The sequence below is a fragment of the Engystomops pustulosus genome, chromosome 1 (assembly GCF_040894005.1).
Source record: "Engystomops pustulosus chromosome 1, aEngPut4.maternal, whole genome shotgun sequence".
Classification (NCBI taxonomy): Eukaryota; Metazoa; Chordata; class Amphibia; order Anura; family Leptodactylidae; genus Engystomops; species Engystomops pustulosus.
The window spans coordinates 56051435-56070832 of NC_092411.1; the positions used below are offsets into that span (position 1 = coordinate 56051435).

The window sequence follows — 19398 nt, forward strand, 5'->3', positions numbered from 1 at the left end:
GTGCCATTTAAAGCTGTGCAATAAATCCCCTAAAAGATCAGATGTCTGCAATATATAAATTAATTTCTAGAAAGACTGCTTAGCTTTCCATTTCCACAGACAAAAGCACATTCTCCTTGTGCAGAACAGATTACTCAGAAAGCCGGATGCTTCTCCAAATCTCCACTTTCTAGAATGTTGAGAAGATCTTCGCTGACTTTATTCCATAACCCCCCGACAAATCTTTTTCTTTAGAATTCTGCCTCTGCTGTCTCATTCTCTTCTAACAAGCAGAGAGTCTCCATGACATTTCAATCACTGAAGTCATCCGGATAGTATTTTGTTTTTGTTTAATTAAAGATTATGCAGAATTAGCATTTGCACTTATGAATTTAGAAGCTTGTTTTACTAATCGTTTCAAGCGCTACATATTCCCCACAATATGTGTCAGATGAACTATACAAACGGTTTCCCTCTCTACATGCTAACCAAACAAAAGCTGACTCAATTGGAAATAAATATAATCAGAGACAGCCATTTAGCTTCTCTGCCTCAACATTTGCTGACTGTTTAGTCCATTCTACGGTGAGAAGGATTGTCCAACCCTACTGATAACACATGCACACTCATGTACACTTGAGGGAGTCAGGAGAAATGATGTTGGCTGAGAAGGTATTCAGTCAACAATCCTGAAACTTCACAGTAGTAGAGAGCTTTCGGCCAACAAGTATGGTATATTATATAAAAAGATGAATCCTTTATTTGTCTTTCGTATACAAACAAGATCAAGTCATTTCATATAGAATGATGTGAAACAATATCCTGAATGCTATCTAAGGCTCTGGTCTTTATATTTCTCCATGTGGATTTAGTAGGTTACACCCCATGATTAAATTAGAATGGGGGCCTTTTACCAATCCATTGCAGAAGTAAAGATTGATGTGTGGAGGTATAGCTTGAAACTGATAATTTAGAATATCTACCACAACCCCTCCTTTGCAGTATTTGTCTCTTCACAGGGGATTGAGCTACCTTTGTAGGCCCTCAGAGATCATTGGTATGACTTATCTATCATGTACTGAATGTCCAGGCAACCCCATATAAATTATACTTTGCATAGAGATAAGGACCTTGAACTATCCATAGACCTACTGTCAAAGGGGACTCAAATAAACCTAGAATATGTTAAAAGTCAAATGTTACCATCAATGGAGTCTGGTATGAATGAATGCATATTCACCAAAATAACATTTCCTTGACAAGAGAGCATGGCCCCAGGTCATGTACCCAGTAGGAGGTGAGATACATCCTGGAACAGTTCTAAATTTAACAGACTGGAAAATAAAGGCATTTACTGATGTGACGCACTTCTGGTTTTTACATATCTATATACAGGCAGTCCCTGGGTTACGTACAAAATGAGTTATGTAGGTTTGCTCTTAAGTTGAATTTGTATGCAAGTCCAAACTGTATATTTTAGAATTGTAACTTAAGACAAATTCTTTTTTAGTCTTTGTGACAAATGGATTCTAGAAATGTTGGTTTGCTTTAAGAACTAGGATTAACAATAAAGCTTCATTGCAGAAACCTTTGATAGTTTTTTATTTCAGCTTGGGGCTAAAGTACAGTAAGTTACAAATTACCAGAGATCCGTTTGTAACTAGGGTTTGTCTGTAAGACGGGTGTTCTTAAATAGGGGACCGCCTGTACTCCATCTCTGGAGATTGTCCATCTACATAATACTCTTTGAAGAACAGAAACCATCCCAGATATCACATTAGCATCTTACATCATAACTTAAAAAAGAAAGTTTATTTCCAGCTCTATATTTGTTGGATGTCAGCATATGTTGCTGTGAAATACAGGCTGATAAGTATATGCACTGTGAAGTGACAGAAGATCATATTCCAATGCTCCTTCTGGTCAGTGTTCCTTGGTTATATATTCTTGTCCCAGACAGTTCATAAATAAAAATAACTCTTTGAAATTTGTCTGACTGTCTGGGGTATTCTTCTGTATACATCATAATTATTTTAAGACTTTATCAAAGTCTTGATAAATCTGGTTTACTTGTGACTCTTGTCACAAATGATACATCTTTTACAAAGATAAATCCAGTACTTTTAGGTTACATTTATTGGATGTTTTATTAATTGTTAAACTTTGTGATTTGCGATCATATTGCACCGGTCAATCCAAATCCAGAAACAAGGAAGAATTCCCATCTTAATCCATTGACAATGTGTCTACTCATTGTGCTTTTTTAAATGGCTATTAAACCTTAAAGGAAACCTACCACTTCTGATGGTAGGTATTAGATGTAAACACCGGGCACCAGCTCAGGGTGAGCTGGTGCCGGAGCTTACCTTAGCTAGTGTTTTAAACCGCTGTATCGCGGTTTAAACACATCTTGATTTACAGCCCCGAGGTAGTTGCGGAGCTGCGCAGCGCCGAAGCTACCTCGGGGCTGTAAATCAAAATGTTTTTACATGTAAACGGTGTTAACATCTAATAGCTACCATCGGAAGTGGTAGGTTTCCTTTAAAAATAAGGCTGGCTGGCTACGCACTTTAGATGATTTTACTCTCCCCCAAAATATATGCACATTTAATTTGAATGAATATGTGATCTCAATAAGGAAAGTGAATATGGCTGTTGGACTCCTCTGGCAATGGCTTATCACCATTAAGGAGAGGACAGGGAAAGTCAATCCATATCTCCAGTGTGAGTTGGGACACCTCCAGAACCTTTAGATCATCTGCCCTTCCTGCTAAATTTTGTGCATTTTCAGGCAAATGCACCAGCCCTTGGTAAATCTCTCCAAAAGTATTTACAAGTTTGCTTTTATTGCTAAAGAAATTTTCAAACATTTCATGACTTATACACTGATATTCTTGATAAGTCAGTGATCATGGGGTAAACATATTTCTAGATCCCTACACATAATCCTATTAATAAAAGCTACTGTAGGATGAGCTCCTTTCCATCGTGAAATAGATAATAACATAGAATAAGATTGCATTCAGCTGTTCATGTAGATAAGATAAGCTTTAAGTATCAAGTCTGCTTTTCTGCAGGGCAACAAATGGCAAATATTCAGTTTTCTTAGAACCAACTGTAAGAAAAAGTACTGTTTGGTCTTGATATCACATGGTTTAAATCATAGATTTGATCTATAAAGAATTTTCTTTGTGGGATAGAAATGATGTTTGACCTTTGTGTGTATGCTTGGCAGATGAATACATATGTTTATATTACTAGAATGGAATTTTTATCCTAAATATAGAACCTATCATTTGAAATGAATAGCAGTTTACCCACATATCTGTTCCAAGCATTGCAGACCTCCAATACATGGCATTTCCCTGAAGCAGTAATATCCTATCCCAGAGTACTGCACTTGAAAGACATTATAAAGTTTCAAGATCTGCAATGCAATCTTCCCAAAAGGTGGCCTTGTCAGGGTGATTAATGGTTCTCATTGCAAGGTCTCTTATTGCTAGGATGACTTAAGAGCAGTTGCACAGGTAATTTACGTCCATTTCTTGCCCTACCTTTCCCATACTGTTGTATTCAACTGCAATTTCACGATAGAAAAAGTAGATAAGGTCTCCATAATCCACAGCGTGTACAAAGTATGGCTCTGGAAAAAAAAGCAGGAAGATGTAGGAGTTACTACTTTCTATATGTACATTCTTTTTTTATTTGGAAAGTTTAATTACAAATTATATGTTCAATTTTTTTTTGCAAAAAAATACACCCAGTAGTACCCAGTATTTTTATACATTGTGTGATTAACTTGTAGTAGTAGTAGTTTGTAATCTTTCTAACAATCTTACTTTGATGCATTTGGGTCATACCCAATGGTAATAGATACTGGGTGACACCTACGGGTGCCAATGTGTATGATGGCCATAGTGACAATGTAGTGTCTGTATTGATAAGATAAAGCTAGCCTTCAGACCTTTTCCTGTAAGGTTCAAGAGTACATACTATTTCATTACCTTTTAACCACTTGGAATCATATTTGACTGTCCGAAGAGTCGGGCTGTCTCCTAGACTCCGATAAATGACGGCATCAATTGCAAGGAAGTCAGTCACAGTTGCAGAGTAAAGTTTTCCATCTAGAAGAGAAAAGATTATCTAGATTTAAGAATTGTGAATAAAATGCTTTAACATATAACTTCATGTCCTGGTGCATTACGATGCTGCCAAGAGCAAGATGTTAATATAATCCTGGTCCGATATTGATAATGATCTATCGTAAGAAAAGGTCATCAATTTGTAGCCTTAGACAAACATATTATAGTTTTAGAGACAATTTGCATATAGTATTTCAAAAAGTTTGACTATAGATTTATTTCTATAATCTTTGTGAACAAATCAAGAAAGTTCTGTGCAAAAACCAGAAATATAATCTCAGCTGTGAACTGTGGGTATATGGGAAGCACAGGACTATATCCAAGAACTTGTGACCAGATTGTTCCTCATTGGCTCGATGTTATAGTGTCTACACCGTGCTTCAAACATTACAATGAACACACTGCACTGAGCTAATGAACTAAATCCTCATATTAGCCAGACTTCAGTTTAAATTATACATGCACATGACTGCACAAACCTCTACGTTACATGGGATTGTTGAGGGAAGGATTAGGTGGTTGAAGTATTAAGGAAAAAATGTATGGCTCCCAGTAGAACTAATGAGCTCAGGCTTCCTATGGATTTGTGTCTATTCGATGATTGTTTCCAGAAGAGACCAGGATGAAGCAGATCCCTGTTCAAGCTGGTAATAATCAGAATACACCCCGACAGGCGTAATATTCCAGATTTCCAGTACTAATTTAGATTTTAAAGTGGAGTATTAAGTTTCATTTCACTCATACAAGTCTTTTTTGTATTACATAAAGTAGTTTTACAGAACTCAGTGGTAGTGGTGGTGGAGGGGGGGGGGGGGAGAATGGGGGTGATGAATATGGTCACCCATGCTGCCGATCGGCATTCTAAATCACACTAAATCTGACAAAGCAATTGCTATTTTCCACCCCACAAAAAAAACAGGCAACGGTTTCTGAAAGTTTTATGTTATCACAGAAGTTGTTCTCGCTAACTGCTAATTAATTGCATGTGAGGTCTCCTCTAAATCACCACCTCAAGATCCTGCTGTCACAGCTCTAGTTAGAGTCGTTTCTAATATATTTTGAGGCAAAAGGGGTCAATTTTTATAATAGGCCCATGTATTTTAAGGTTAAGCTAGGAAAACAAAAGATAAGTGTGAAATTATTGTTGGCTTATTAACATAATTTCCAAGAAAATATATAATGACTATAACATTATGTATTTTTGTAGTTTTTGTTTAAATTCCCATTCAAATTGCATTATATTTCTATTGTAGCAAATTGGGTGTTCAAAGAGAGGACATGAACAGAAAGTAAGCATACGCATTGAGATAAGGTAGGTTGAACCACCTCATTTAAAGCAGGCACAGTTGACCAGCATGTCCATTTGGAGACATGAAGACTATTCCTTGACATATGATGTCCAGGAAAAAGTGGACAGAGTAGGTTGTAAATCACAATTCTTTGTTCCCATTGACTATAATCTGTCACTAGAGGTGTCTGGCAGTCTACTTGTTCATAGAAAGGGTCAAGATTTGCTTTTCCAATAGCTGTTAAACATGTTCAGACAATGTCTACTTCTTGAGATCTGTTTACGCTTTTCTTTATGGTATTTTGTTACAAGAATTAAAATTTGTAATTCCTGACTCAGTTCTCTGTCCCCCTCACAGTTCTCTGTGCCAATCTAATAATGCGAAAATAGTGCTGCAACCTGTGCCTTTTGTACATGTAACCCAGTATTTAATGGAAGGTGAATGCAAGACCTTCTGTTCACCTTCCATATATAGCTTCTGTTATGCTCTTTTACAAGCCAATAGTAGAATGGAAAATAAGTTGTTGGTGTGAACAAAGCCAAAGAAAGAAACACCATTTCTAAAAAAAAACCATCCTGAAATGTAGTGAAAATATGATATAGAGTCTCGTTACTAGAATAGTTTGTGAGGAAAGGAACCACAGTCATGCTGATAATGGAAACATAATGTGGCCAACATCTTATGTTCTAGAAACACGGTAACATCCACAGCAACATTACAGAACTAGACTATACACAATGTTCACTGTTAATGTCAAATGCTTACTATAATATAGGAGATGCATAAATTATGTTCTCACGTATATGTGTTTACATGGTCATTTTGGACCGTGCTCAACACAAGCAGAGTCATGGGAAATTACGCTTCTTTCCACTCTCATTATCCCCTTTGGATTATTTTTCTTTTCTTGTCTCCATTATATTTTACTCGAAGTAGAATAATGAGAAACAGCTCATGACTTGGCTCTCATCTACACCTTCCAGGGATAAGTGTCCGACATCCAATTGATTGATACCTTTGAGGCATATTTCAGTGGTGGTCGAGTATTATACAATACACATGCTAATAGAAAGAGGCATAAAATGGCATCTAAATCACCATAAGAAAATATAAAGTTTCTACAAGGCCACTTGGGGTTAGTACTGAAACATCCACTGCATATAATATATAATGTGATAGACCGCCCTGGGGTCCAATGCAGTGATGAGTTCTTTCTATTTTGCCAGCAATAAAATTTCATTCAGACACATCCATCTTGGCTTTCGAAAATAGATTTGTTTTATGTCTCAGTCGCTGTACTGAAATGAACAGCATTGTAAGTGTGAGGTCATATGCTGAAAGTAGTGCTACAAGAAAAATGTCATCAAAATCAAGAATAAAGGAGAAAACAAGTTCATGTTCTCTGGAAAATAAAATCCCAATTTGTGTTTTAACAGATCCCATTAGTTCATAGGCCTCAGTGGAAAGGTAGCCTTACGGTTTAGACTCTAGAGTATTGTATTCCCATACGAAATACCTCCTCAGAAATTCAATATAATAACTGACCTTGAGATTCAGCATAGAAATTATGCATTGACCTTTCTGAACTCCTAAAGTAATATTTCCAATTACGCCTGACATTTCATTTAAACAATGAAAGTTTTATACATTCACAAAATGGCACTTCAAAGTCTAATAGAAATTCCACCGAAACGACAAGGATCTATATTAGCAGGAGAGGACACATTTTCAATATGCTCCACTAAAAATGTAAACTACAACATAAAGCTCAAAGTGGAATTTAGCATTCATGAAAAATTAGGCATCTGATTACCTTCGCACTTTCATTCTCCTCTTCTAATATACAACTTAGCTGATGTAACATATGTTGGAAAGCAATAATATGTTATGAGAGGTTATATGTAAATATGTAAATTGTCACTAATGACTATATCTAAATGCTATACAGCCTCTTCTCATCTGGCCGCTGAGATATACTATACTGTAACATCCCCTCCAAGGCTTGCTGCACTCTTACCAAGCTTAGTTTCTTGAACTTTATAATAAAGTATACCCCACACCTAGTAGACTTGCTTACAATGAGCAGGAAGATAAATAATAAGGCAATATACAAAAAGAAAAAAAATCATACCTGCAAAGAGGGCAACATTGGCATGCTTGGCATCATATGGACATCTGGCCATGCCACTTATTTCTTCATCTAAAAACTCAAGCGTGTCCATCTGATGGATAAAAAAATTAAAGATGTTAAAATGGATAAACATATTGGTAGAACCAGCTAAACTGACAAAGCTACTGGCAGACATTTAGGTTCTAGTCACATCTGTATTGGAGGCTTTCTAGCAGATTCTACAAATTTTTCGAGCAAAACGATGGTCACAACGATGTATACCAAGGGACCCAATTATGAGACAACAGGGTTCAGCAGGTACAGTTGTCTTTACTCATGTGGCAGGTCTGGCATGACATCAATTCTATTTCCCCAATGAAAGAATTTCTAACAGAAGTAAACTCCACGTAAGGCCAGACCTGCACAACAGTATTTTGGTCAACATTTTGTATCTGTATTTGCAATTTAAAACCAGGAGTGAAACCTAAACCGATATAGTATATGACAGGTTTGTACGCCTGAGACCCAGATGTCAGAGGTTTCGTGATAGAAACAAAAAATGGAAGATCTTCGTTAGGTTCCCCATAGACGTCAAAAGACCATCCGTTTGTTATAGTAGAAAAAAAAACACTGGTTGGCGCACTATTTTTTCCACTATAAATAACAGGTTTAGCTAAACCTACCAAACCCAGGTGAGAATTAAGTTTTATGTAAATAGGATTCATTTCAGGTTTAGGCTATCAAATACTGGTGTTAAATAGCAACCAAGAATACCGCCTTGAAAATTGGCCAAAATCCACCTATTTTATAAAATGCAGCAGAACAAAATGAATTATGCTACATTATGAGTGTTTTGCTTGTAAAAACAAAGAGATGCAGTTACTAGAGAGCTACCCTCACCACGACCATATATCACCTAACACACTCACAATTGTATTTTCGCCAATTCTAATTCTCATTTTAACGTCAACTGATATTTTATCCCTTTATGGGATTTCTCCTGAGCTGTGTCTGATTATGTGGTCTGTGGTGACTGGCACTTTCTCAACATGCAAAGACATAATAAAGTCCCCTCTGTTCAGAAGAACAAACTTGGAAATCTACCAACAAGAGTTTGAATTGTAAGAAAACTGGGCTTTGGAGGTCACCAAGTGATCAAATAAGCCCAAGAGCAATTATTATGGTGGTCCATTGATTCTACCTACTAGCGTTAATAAATGTCTTTATAAAATTGTCAAAAAATGCTAATATATTTCAAAATAGCCCATAAAATGTGCACAATTCTTTCAATTAGACCATATAGGATTATTGTATGTAAGTGTTCTTCATGGCACCTTGGCCACCAGGAGTCAGAGCAGAACCAAGTAATGGGAAATATAGTATGAGGAGGTATACATTAACCCCAGCTATTTTGTAAATTTGACGACAATCCATCACAAAGATACATGCAATAAACTGGTGAACCTGGCATAAATCAAAAAACCGCTTAGGGTTCTTGAGAAACAACCTCGCTTGCTATACCAGGTAGCAATTAACTTTTTACTCGAATGGTACAAAGCTTTCATCATTCAGCTGAGGACCTGTCATCATTTGTTTCCTGTCATGAATCTCTGCTGTCCAGTCTTTCAGAAAGCAATTACTTTTCTAGGCAGCACAATTAGACTGGGGTATGGAAGTGTCAGTATGAAGAAAATAAGCAGAGCCTGTACTACACGAGAGCACTACAATATCAGATGCCCATCTGCATTTTCACTTTGCAACCCAAGAAGGAGTCTTGTCTGCTGTTCTCGAGTCAAAGGTTGATGACGAGCCATCTGCAAAGCTAGAAGAACAGACAAGAGGAACACAGGTGTCCTTGTTGACTTGTGTGAGTTCCCTTTACCCATACCACTTGTGGTACGAATGACATGGGCAGCGGGTGATGAAATCAGCAGAGGCAAGAGATTATTGTAAGGAAACATCTGTGAGACACAAGGAGATGGATGACTTGTATTGTGGAAATGATGCTGTCAGAAAAAAAAAATCAGACCCAGAAGAACAGGAGCGACTTCATGAGATTTTTTACATGAATTTATTGTAACAAACGAGAATGAAGCGGTGACAAGGGGAGTTAGAGAAGTCACTGCTTGGCACAGTTATTGGAAAGCCAGCTGCATTCTGCTCCCTGCTACAAGCAGAGAATGGTGGAGGAGTAGAAGAAAATATGATTTTCTAACATATCAGCGCAGATAAACAAAGCACTGTAAAAGACAGAAGCACACTCTGTATCTGTTTGTAAAATAACTTGTCTATTCATTGCCGGAACAGGTGGCCACGCTTATTTCTGGTCTCCATAACAAATGACAATGTCAGTCATGTAAATACTCATGAATTATTTCATGAAATTAAAGAGATTTCGGGGAATAAAAGTTTTATATGATATTTGAGTTGTTTTCTGCTTTTTTTTCTCAATCGATAAAATATTTTATATATATATATATATATATATATATATATATATATATATATATCGAGTATCCTTTTTGATACATAGTGATGTCACCATACTCAATGACTTAACCCTTTGAAGTAGTTTTCCCTTTTCAGGACTCTTAAAGGAGTAACCCCAACTCCACAGGATACGGGATAAGAAGGTGATTAGTGTGGGTCTGACTGCAGGGACCCTCATCATTTATAAGAACAGGACCCCCATGATTGATTGTATTCTATGGAAGTGCTGGAGATAACCAAGGACTGTGCTGTGTGTGCGCTGCCACTCCATCAATTGGTGCAATTCCCGGTTCTCCAGATCACAGGGGTCCCAGCAGTTGGAGTCATACCCTGTAATCCACAATCCTTTGGATAGGGGATAGTTTCTAAATTGTGGAAAAACTATGAATGGAGCTGTACCAGCTGACAGCAAGTGCTGCATCCATTGAAGTACATGACAGCTGCGACATAAGTGAGCTGGGACAGGTGCTATACTGTGGTAGGAGATGTGTGCTTCCAGCTCTGTCCATAAGGTACATCATCTGATCAAGGAGTTCTGGTGGATAGGTCATAAGAATATTTAGGGTCAGGAAAACCTCTTTAAAAAGTAAACACTGACACCTATCTAAAAATATATGATTTATGCATACCGTTGGATTATCAAGACTGTTTACGAGACAAGGCATGATTAACTGATCCCGATGCCAATGGACCTTGGGATATTACAATGGACAATGTCATCACTGCTAATGTTAACCTATAAACGAGGAACAGCCAATACAGCAAATTGATGCCCCTAGCAATTAGCCATGGCTATGATTGCCTGGAGGGGGGAGCCAAACAGAAAAATCGGGTCCGCTCATCTCTAGTTGTTGCCAATTACTAGCAATGGTGGTAGTAACTTGTATATACTAAAGAGCATGTCTTCACAGAGGGGACCACTGATGTACCAAATGAGGGATTTATTTTCCCATATTGCCTGCCTTCACATACATTTTATGTTTTTACAAACGATTACACAATACATGTGTCCTGTTGGCAGCTTCCCTTGACGTTAAATATATGTGTGAAGAAATGGGGTTTGCTTTAATCACTTGTATTTTCTTGTACTTCTAAAAAAAGCAATTAAAATCAGCAAACACTCATAGCTAAAAGCAATAAAAAGCTCTTGATTATCATATTAAGATGTTATTTCAAACAGTGATAGCAAATAGTTTTGATACGTCTTCATTGGCCTAAAGTATCTACTGAAATGCTCACAGAGGCTATAAACAATAAGCAGCCGACCCCGACAGCTATGGATGATTATATCAGTGAAGCAGACAGCCCCCAAGCAACAGTTTATTTTTCAGGGCAGAAGAAAAGATAAAAGGAGAGATAGTAAATTCCGGCACATACAAGTGCACCTCCCCAACAGCCGATTCAGCTCCCTGCAGGGGCTGGTGGAACAATCCGGCTGATAAGACTCTTACTTTTGTGAAGAGATATCATAGGGAAGCAGGTAATTTCTGCATAGGCTCATTATTTCTGTGGCACAAGATGCAAAGAGAAATTAAATCACTCAGTAATTATTATAAGCCGCACCAAACAAACATATTTATGGCTTATTACAGTCATACGGGAATGTGTTTGTTGCTTTTTGGGTTTCCTATTTTACTACAAGGGCACTATGTAGGGTTTTTAAATATACAGAACATGCATTTTATTTTTATCATCCATTTCTGTCAAATTTATTACAGTTCAGTTTTCTAAAATTGACCTTTGTTATTGGCTTCATATCCGATCAGCTTGCAATGTTTACTCTTGCTTACTCTTGTTTGCACCTGGAAACCTCTGGTGGTGGCTTATCTTCCATAACAACAAAAGGTTGGGTATGTTAAAGTCCATTGTGCCAGTTGTTCCCCCTGACATTTGCCCCTGGTGCACATCTGATGGTCAGCATTGAAATTGACAGACTTTGCCAATGTTATCTTTACGTTTATAGCCTCTTTAAAACCAGGTATTAGTAATTGTTAAGGATGCTTAAACATAAAAATCAAGCATAATAATCCAGGGGAACTTACTCATAGATCCAGGAACCGTGACTGTGGCAATTTCTTATATTACCAATGGCCTCATTCTTTTTAAAATCAAATTTTACAATTATGTTAATGAGCAAGAAGAACTATGGGCATATTACAGAAGCCCTCTGTGCTCTAGCTTCACAAGCTGTTGTTACACTGTGCAGAAGCATGTCTGAGTGTCACCCTCCTCCTTGCACTTCCTGCCATCTTAGCAGCTGTAAGTAATGAGCACGGTGTGGGAGTGGGAGAATGCTCTTTCAGAATGTAACAGGGGCTCTGGTAACATGCTCATAGCCTTTCTGGTCCATTATCAGAATTACAAAAGGGGATTTTAGAAGATAGTAGGCCATGAATATCACATGATATAATATAATAATATAATATAACAACATGTGCCTGGATCTATGAGTAAGTGCCCCAGGTCAAGCTAGATTTTGATGGTAGTTTATCTTTAAGATAACGCAAAGAATACCCAATATTTGAAAAAAAAATTGTATGCTTGGTAATTCACAGTGGTTTGCGTGCTTGTGTATTATGGTCAAAATAAGAGCCAAATATATCCATCTCTTTTGCAGGACTTTGGGGGATAATAGGTTGTCAGTTCTCGTGGATTATATTTATGGCAGTGCTTGACAACTTACCTGATCTAATAACACGTAAGTGGCCAGCATAGTGGTGCACTACATGTAGCAGTGTGAATGGCACCTTAGAAAAGCAGTTAAAACAAAACAGGACTTACCCTGTAGTTTCTACAGGCAGGATTGAAAGCATTTGTTCCACAGACAAACAACGTTTCTTCATCCCTTTTTAGTAGAACCTTTATAAAGTTATGACATTCATCCTGTGGAGAAGGTAAAATGTATGCAGATGTTACGCGGCGGCATAATCCTAATCATTTATCCCATTTATCCACTCTGTTACAGTCCCTCTCCCTTAGAACTCTAAAGACTTTGCAATGATCATGTTCATACCCCCCATAGTTGTATGAAAATATAGGGAGGATATATTTATCACTGTGGCATTTTCTGGTGATTTTCTTATTTCACAATATGGCATTACCATCACATTAAGTCATCCAACAGGGGCTAACTCCATACCTAGAATCTATTATAAATGTGATATTTTACAGTAAACAATCAACCACTCTACAAAGGAAAGTCGCTGAGTTAATTGAAAAAGCAATTACCACCAGAGCGACACCGTGTGCCGTGATCCATAGCACATTACAGGCGGCACCACAGATGACTGTCCATGGGGTAACTCTTGGTGTCTGTGAATTGAATGGAAACTGCTTACCTTATGCTTTCCCTTCATTCTGCAGGTGTCTACATCCGGCTGCTTAGATTTCCATGTCAGTTTCTGTAAGGAGCAAGAAAAAAAAAATCAATTAGATTCCCTAGGGCGGTGAGGTCTTTGATTTTTAATGTCAGAGTTGAAGTGAGGAAACAAGCAGCAGGATATAGGTTTACGTGTCGCATCTGTCTCCTTTATGATTAATTGTCGTCGATGTAAAGTAGCATAGAATGTAATGTTTAAAATGTCCAATATTTCTTGTCTGACAGGTGCATAGACAGTGGGGTAATCCTACAGTGCAGTCCTAAGGGACATCTTTACTCATATATACATAAACCTCATCTCATCCCGTTCCTACATTCTTTACTAGGCCATGACATATTTATTGCTTCAGATCACTGTGTCAATTTTAGCACTCTATCGCAGATTCAAGATCTTCATACTTCAGCACCAAAGGTTGAAATGCAATGTAAAGAGGCCAAGGACTGAAGTATATCAAGGAGAAGGATTATTAAAAGTTCTTCAGTTCCCCATAGGCATAACAATATGCTAATGAAGCATGCAGCTCTTGCAGGCCGTATAGAAGTCCCTGGGTAGAGTTTGACGCCATCAGCATAATAAAATTGATAGAAGTATAATGTTGAAAAAAAAAGATGCTCAGCATTCCAAAAGCAGAATCCGAGTACTTTGATGTTAGCACTGGCACTAAAGCTACTGTAGTGGGACGGCACCTATGCATATTCAAGAGATTTTGAAGGCTTCTCTGTGGGCAATTGCACATACAGCATCCTTGTTAACTACATGTAAGAAGTAGGTCACTTCATATGTGCACATCACCACTTCACAAACATAAGAAGTCACGGTATCTTTGTGAGCAAAGAAAGCCTTTCAACAACAGAATAATGGTTTGATCTAATCAGAGAACACTTTCGTTGGAGTACTCTTCTTGGATCTATTTAGAAAATTTATATGTACTTTTTTAGCTTCAGGTATGTATTTGCATGTCGATCTTGGAGCTGGAGATGTGACAATTACTAGACTTTTAACCAGGTATACTAAAAATTGTAGGGTGGTACACTACTGCTCCATAATAGGGAACCATATGGACATAAGTACATGTCTTATGGGGGTGTTCCCACCAAGTAAGGCAATCTCCATCAGCTCCATAGAGCTGACTGAAGCAGAACGGATATGTACAACATTCTGCTCTAGTCAAATCTCCTCGGACCCCGTCAGACCCCCCATTTTCATGATCTGTAGGGAAGACTGTCACCGATCAGCAATCCTGGGTTACAGGATTACAAGACTAAACAAAACTTGGGAGTCTGACCTGAAATAAAAACTAATCATAAAGATTTTCTTGGCTCTTGCTCTCAACAGCACCACTTCAAAGAACACGTCACCACAGCTAATTTAATGAATAATGCATGGAGCAGGGCCAAAAGGGAGGAGCATGCCTTATTTTCATTGTATTCCTAGGACCTTGCGAGAACCTGGACTCAGGCCCTGCATAAGGTATAATTCAATGAAGCAGCTGTGATCTGAGGGTTCCTTTAACCTGTCCATCCATGAATTTGCTGTCTCATATGTAACATGGAGAGACAATAACAGGTGGAATCATATTGTGGCAGACTAAGAATAAAAGCCTTATGCAAAGAACAGAAATCTTATCCAGCCTGTCCTATGCAAATCACCAACCAGTTCAGTGAAATGTACTTTACTAAAAGCTTCTGTCCTATCGCACAGGATTAGGATGTGTGTGGTTTGTTTGCCTTCTGGATCATGTGATTTCCTCAGTGGTTGGCCTAAAACATCTGATTTTGATAAGTACATGCAACAACTGGAGGACACAACACTTCCATGTACATTTTTGTCCTTAAGATGTTGCATCTGTGGATTTGTGCAATAATTTTTTCATGTCATGTGTTTGTCATTGAGGGGGCGGGCAATATAGAAAAATACTTTCTACTAAATGATGTGGAAGCGCAGAGGTAAAGATGGTTTAGGTGTTTACAAATTGACCGATAAAGTGCCAAATGTCCATGACTGCAAGTGCTTTAGCTCATTTCTTCTTCAGTCACAGCTCAGCAACACCCAGAGGCTTTATGAGTCAATAAAAGGGCAAGGTTGGTTAGCGCTTAGCAGAATTGCATTGTGGTCCTGACAATGTATATGAACCAGAAGAAAAAAATGGAAACCTATAGACAGAACTGGACAACCCGAAATATATCCATTATCTAAACTTTTTTTGGTTCATTTTTGGTTTATAACAGAAACAGTACAGTCACAATATAACGTTGAAGAGAAAATCGAAGAATAAAAGCCTGGCACGAAGGCAATCACTTATTAACAGTGAGACAAAACACTGGTAAAATGGCTGTTTGTGGTTTAAGTAAATGTTAAAGCATAATGCAAGTGCATAACTCAGCTGGATGAAAGCCATTTGATGGATAATCCTGCAGGGATTCAGAGACATTTTCATAAAGAGAACATACTGCACCAGATAAACCCCCCTTCACAAACTCATGTATTAAATAATTGTGTTTTTTTCCCATTTTCAAAGGTGCTTTGTCATCCCAGAGTTTGATGGGTACAGACAGAATAAAAATGCTTCCTATGGGGAAGGAAATACTACAATATACAGGGTATGTAGTTTTGGTTACTTTAGAAGCTATACTGTATATATACACTTGCTATAATACGTTTTACATTGTGAAATCAGAATTTTATTAGAAAACTAATTATTTCCTTTATTATTAATGTACCTAAAGAGATGTAATGTCATTTATTCACAGATTTAATTTCTATAAATGCTCAATGATTAATTTAATTTTGTATTTTTGAATGATCAACTTACGGACAATTATTATTATTATTGTATTTCCGCTTTATGTTACTTATGGAATTTCCAAGGGATAGGATAAATATCTTATATTTGGGGGCCTCAATAGTAAGGGCAAATGGGAATGAGGCTTTGTGAATTGGTAGTTGTGGATGAATAGCTCTACCTTGTCACTTCTATTGTGATGTCCAAGTAGGGAAATAGTGCTAAACTATAATGCATATCCATGAATTTCGATGATCAACTTTATGTCAGGACCATGGCAGATATATGGCTACTGTCTCTTTAAATAATGGCTTAGGTACAGGGCCTCTTGATGTATCCGGCAGGGGCCTACCCAGCATTCTTTTTCTACGCCAGGTCCTACAGGTCCTAGAAATAAGCAGAGCAGACGACTTTTCGCGTATGAAATGTCGTCTGCAGCAGCGAGTGCGCTGGATTGGGGACAGGATCGTCCCCGTTCCAGCGCACTCCTCCACTGGCTGAACCCCCCTTGCCTGGGAAAGGGGAAAATAATCGCAAGTGCTAGCAATAAGCAAGCATTTGCAATTAGTTTAGGGCCTCTACGCCAGTGTCCTGGCACAGAAATCCTGATATGTACCCCGCATAGTGACTATGTGCCACCTGGTCGCGTCTCCGTTACTCAATCCTATAGGACACTTCGCATTTGCCACTTATTTTTCTGTCAAATTCTGTGAAAATCATCAAAAATAATAATAAAAAAGAAATCTGTATAACTCCAATAGAGGCCCTATGAGACTGACAAGGGCCATAAAGCTTTACATAGCTCATAATTAGTTCAGAAATGTACAATATCCCTAATATACTTAATCTTAACCTTAAATTGAAAAACTTTATTACATTTTAACTACACCATTGTAGGTAGGTCACTTTGTGAGAGAGATGATATTCAAACACATAAATCTTACTCACTTTACTGAAATAAATTTCTTCTGTGTGTGACGTGTCCAGGTCTATTGTGTAGATGTGGTCCCTGGAAATTAAAAAAAAAAAAAAAAGTTTTTAAATACAAAAGCTCGAAATATTACTATTCATAGAATTGCAGCCAGTTATAAGCAAGTACCGAACCTTATATCTGCTTTCTCCAAGCCTTAGGTTTACAGTATAATTGTGTGTTATAACTTACCCCGCACCCTGACAGTATCCTCTGTGTAGTCCCAGGGGTTGACTTTGATTTGGATGCATTTAAAAAAACAACATGCGATTTATCTGTGCTGCAGACTGCTCATCTCTCAGCCCCCACCTTAGTGCTTCTATACAGCTCCTTCCTCCCCCACTGATGTCAGATCACAAGGATTTGAGCTCTGGGAAAGAGCAAGAGGGAGGAGCTGTACAGGCCTTTCTATGACAAAAGACTTCACTAGAATACTCAGCTTGTTCATGTGCATACAGTAAATGCTTTTAAGCATAAATGTATCACTTATTTTCCTTTTGAATTTATCACTGAACATTTCATATGTTATTTTCTCACTATGGAAACTGCCATCTTGAGTAAACTTCTCAATATTTACTGATCTTTATCGCAACCTCATAGCCATGAATTGTCTGGAGCCAAGTCTATGGGAGAGTTTTCTAGGCCCTCTTCGTGCTGCTTTGTGACTTAAGCTTTTGTCAGGAATGGATGCAGTGATAGCGTGCTGTGGGTTGTTTTCATCTTTTGAAATCCTGTTTGTCTTATCTGTTATGTAAATTAGGACCCTTTGAGAAAGGCTTGACCAAAGGTACACATGGTAGGGTGTAGGCTGGGCAGCACATTATCTCTTACAGATACTTCGGTATATAACATAAACTTGTCAAACCTTTGAATTCTTTTCTATTATATTGTCTCATTAACTCTTGGTTAGCTTCTGTAATTTAGTGTTATTTATGACGTGCTGCTTTGGTGTCCTTCTGTTATGGTTTTTACCAAAATTACGATTTTTTTTAAAAATGAATTTTCAATAAAATGTATCTATTTTAAACACATTTCATGTTAGTTTCCTATCATATTTTTTTGTTGTTTTGGTATTTAAATTACGTGACTGCTGCAAAGAATATGCCTGCAGAATTTTAGGCTTAGTGGACATGAAGCACTATTTTTTTTCAATTAAAGTGTTTGGGATTTTTTTAGAACGTGCTTTTCATGTAAACCTTGGTTAAAAATTAAGTAATTATCTGGCAACACATTCCGAGATCACTGTGGAGTAAGTTGCAGAACTGGCATTAAACGGGTTAATAGGAGCATCTGGGAGCGGAGTTAGTAAACCATTTACATTTGAAACCACGTGCCAAAATAACTAGAAATGAGTTGAGGATTTCCAACAACTACTTAACGCTTGTGGCTAAATTCTTTTGTAATTAGGTTCTGTTGTCTGCCAAATGTTGCAATATGGAGTGTTCTGGATTTGCTAAAGAAAAGAACTTCTGTTTGCTTCCTAGGAGCTGGACGCTGCACTTTATCATGCAGTTCACTTTAATGGCTAAACCACAGTCTGGGTCATTAGAAGAATAACATTAGCTTTCAACTTAATTTGCTGTGCCCATTTTGTTCTTCAGCAGAGCAATGCCACAGCACTACACAACAGACAAAATAATCGTTTTTAGCTAAATGCTACAAAGTGAGCATTATCGGACACCCCCCATGTCGCCTGGGCTGTGCCTTTCCACTGTTAATTTACGGTTTTCATTTTTGTTCTTGCATTGTGCTTCACTGAACCACATTAGAAATCAGTCACAATGCAGCAATATAGGTCTATTCACTTGGATACCTAAAAATTGCCAAAGAATCCTCATTAAATATGGCTGCATTGAGAAGACCTGAAAACCTTTCTGCTTGGTTTGCTCTCTCACATATTGCTAAGTCAAGTCCATGACATAGGCAGCCTGGTTTCAATGAAACCTAATAAGAGTATAATTGTACTTCCCACCTCTGTTTGCTAACACAGCGAGACGCCTCCATTCCTGGTTTACTGACTTGAGTCCTTTCCGTTTTAGACAAAAAGACTTTGTTTTACCCAAACACTAAGTTCCATAAATTGTATGTGATAAACCAGCTTTTCATTCCGCTGCTTTAGCACAAACAGAAACCAAAATCCTCGTGCTCACACCTCCGTCTAATGTTGCCAGATTTTGTTACCATGACATAGACTTGTTCAGAAAGACTATTCTGCAATGCTACTGGCTGTTTGTGACCCATGACCACCCATATAAT

At 37.8% G+C, this 19398-nt stretch overlaps 1 protein-coding gene across 6 annotated transcripts in view; it reads right to left on the reverse strand.

The window, feature by feature from the left end:
• SEMA6A (semaphorin 6A) overlaps positions 1–19398 on the reverse strand; it is a 140237-nt gene that overhangs the window by 62032 nt on the left and 58807 nt on the right. For all 6 annotated transcript variants that reach the window (XM_072141084.1, XM_072141092.1, XM_072141046.1 and 3 more), the window contains exons 4-9: positions 17121–17181; positions 13349–13411; positions 12792–12893; positions 7542–7632; positions 3984–4103; positions 3534–3622 (exon numbers count right to left, since the gene is read on the reverse strand). In XM_072141084.1, coding sequence (XP_071997185.1) covers positions 3534–3622; positions 3984–4103; positions 7542–7632; positions 12792–12893; positions 13349–13411; positions 17121–17181 — 526 coding nt within the window. The remainder of the gene's footprint in view (positions 1–3533; positions 3623–3983; positions 4104–7541; positions 7633–12791; positions 12894–13348; positions 13412–17120; positions 17182–19398) is intronic.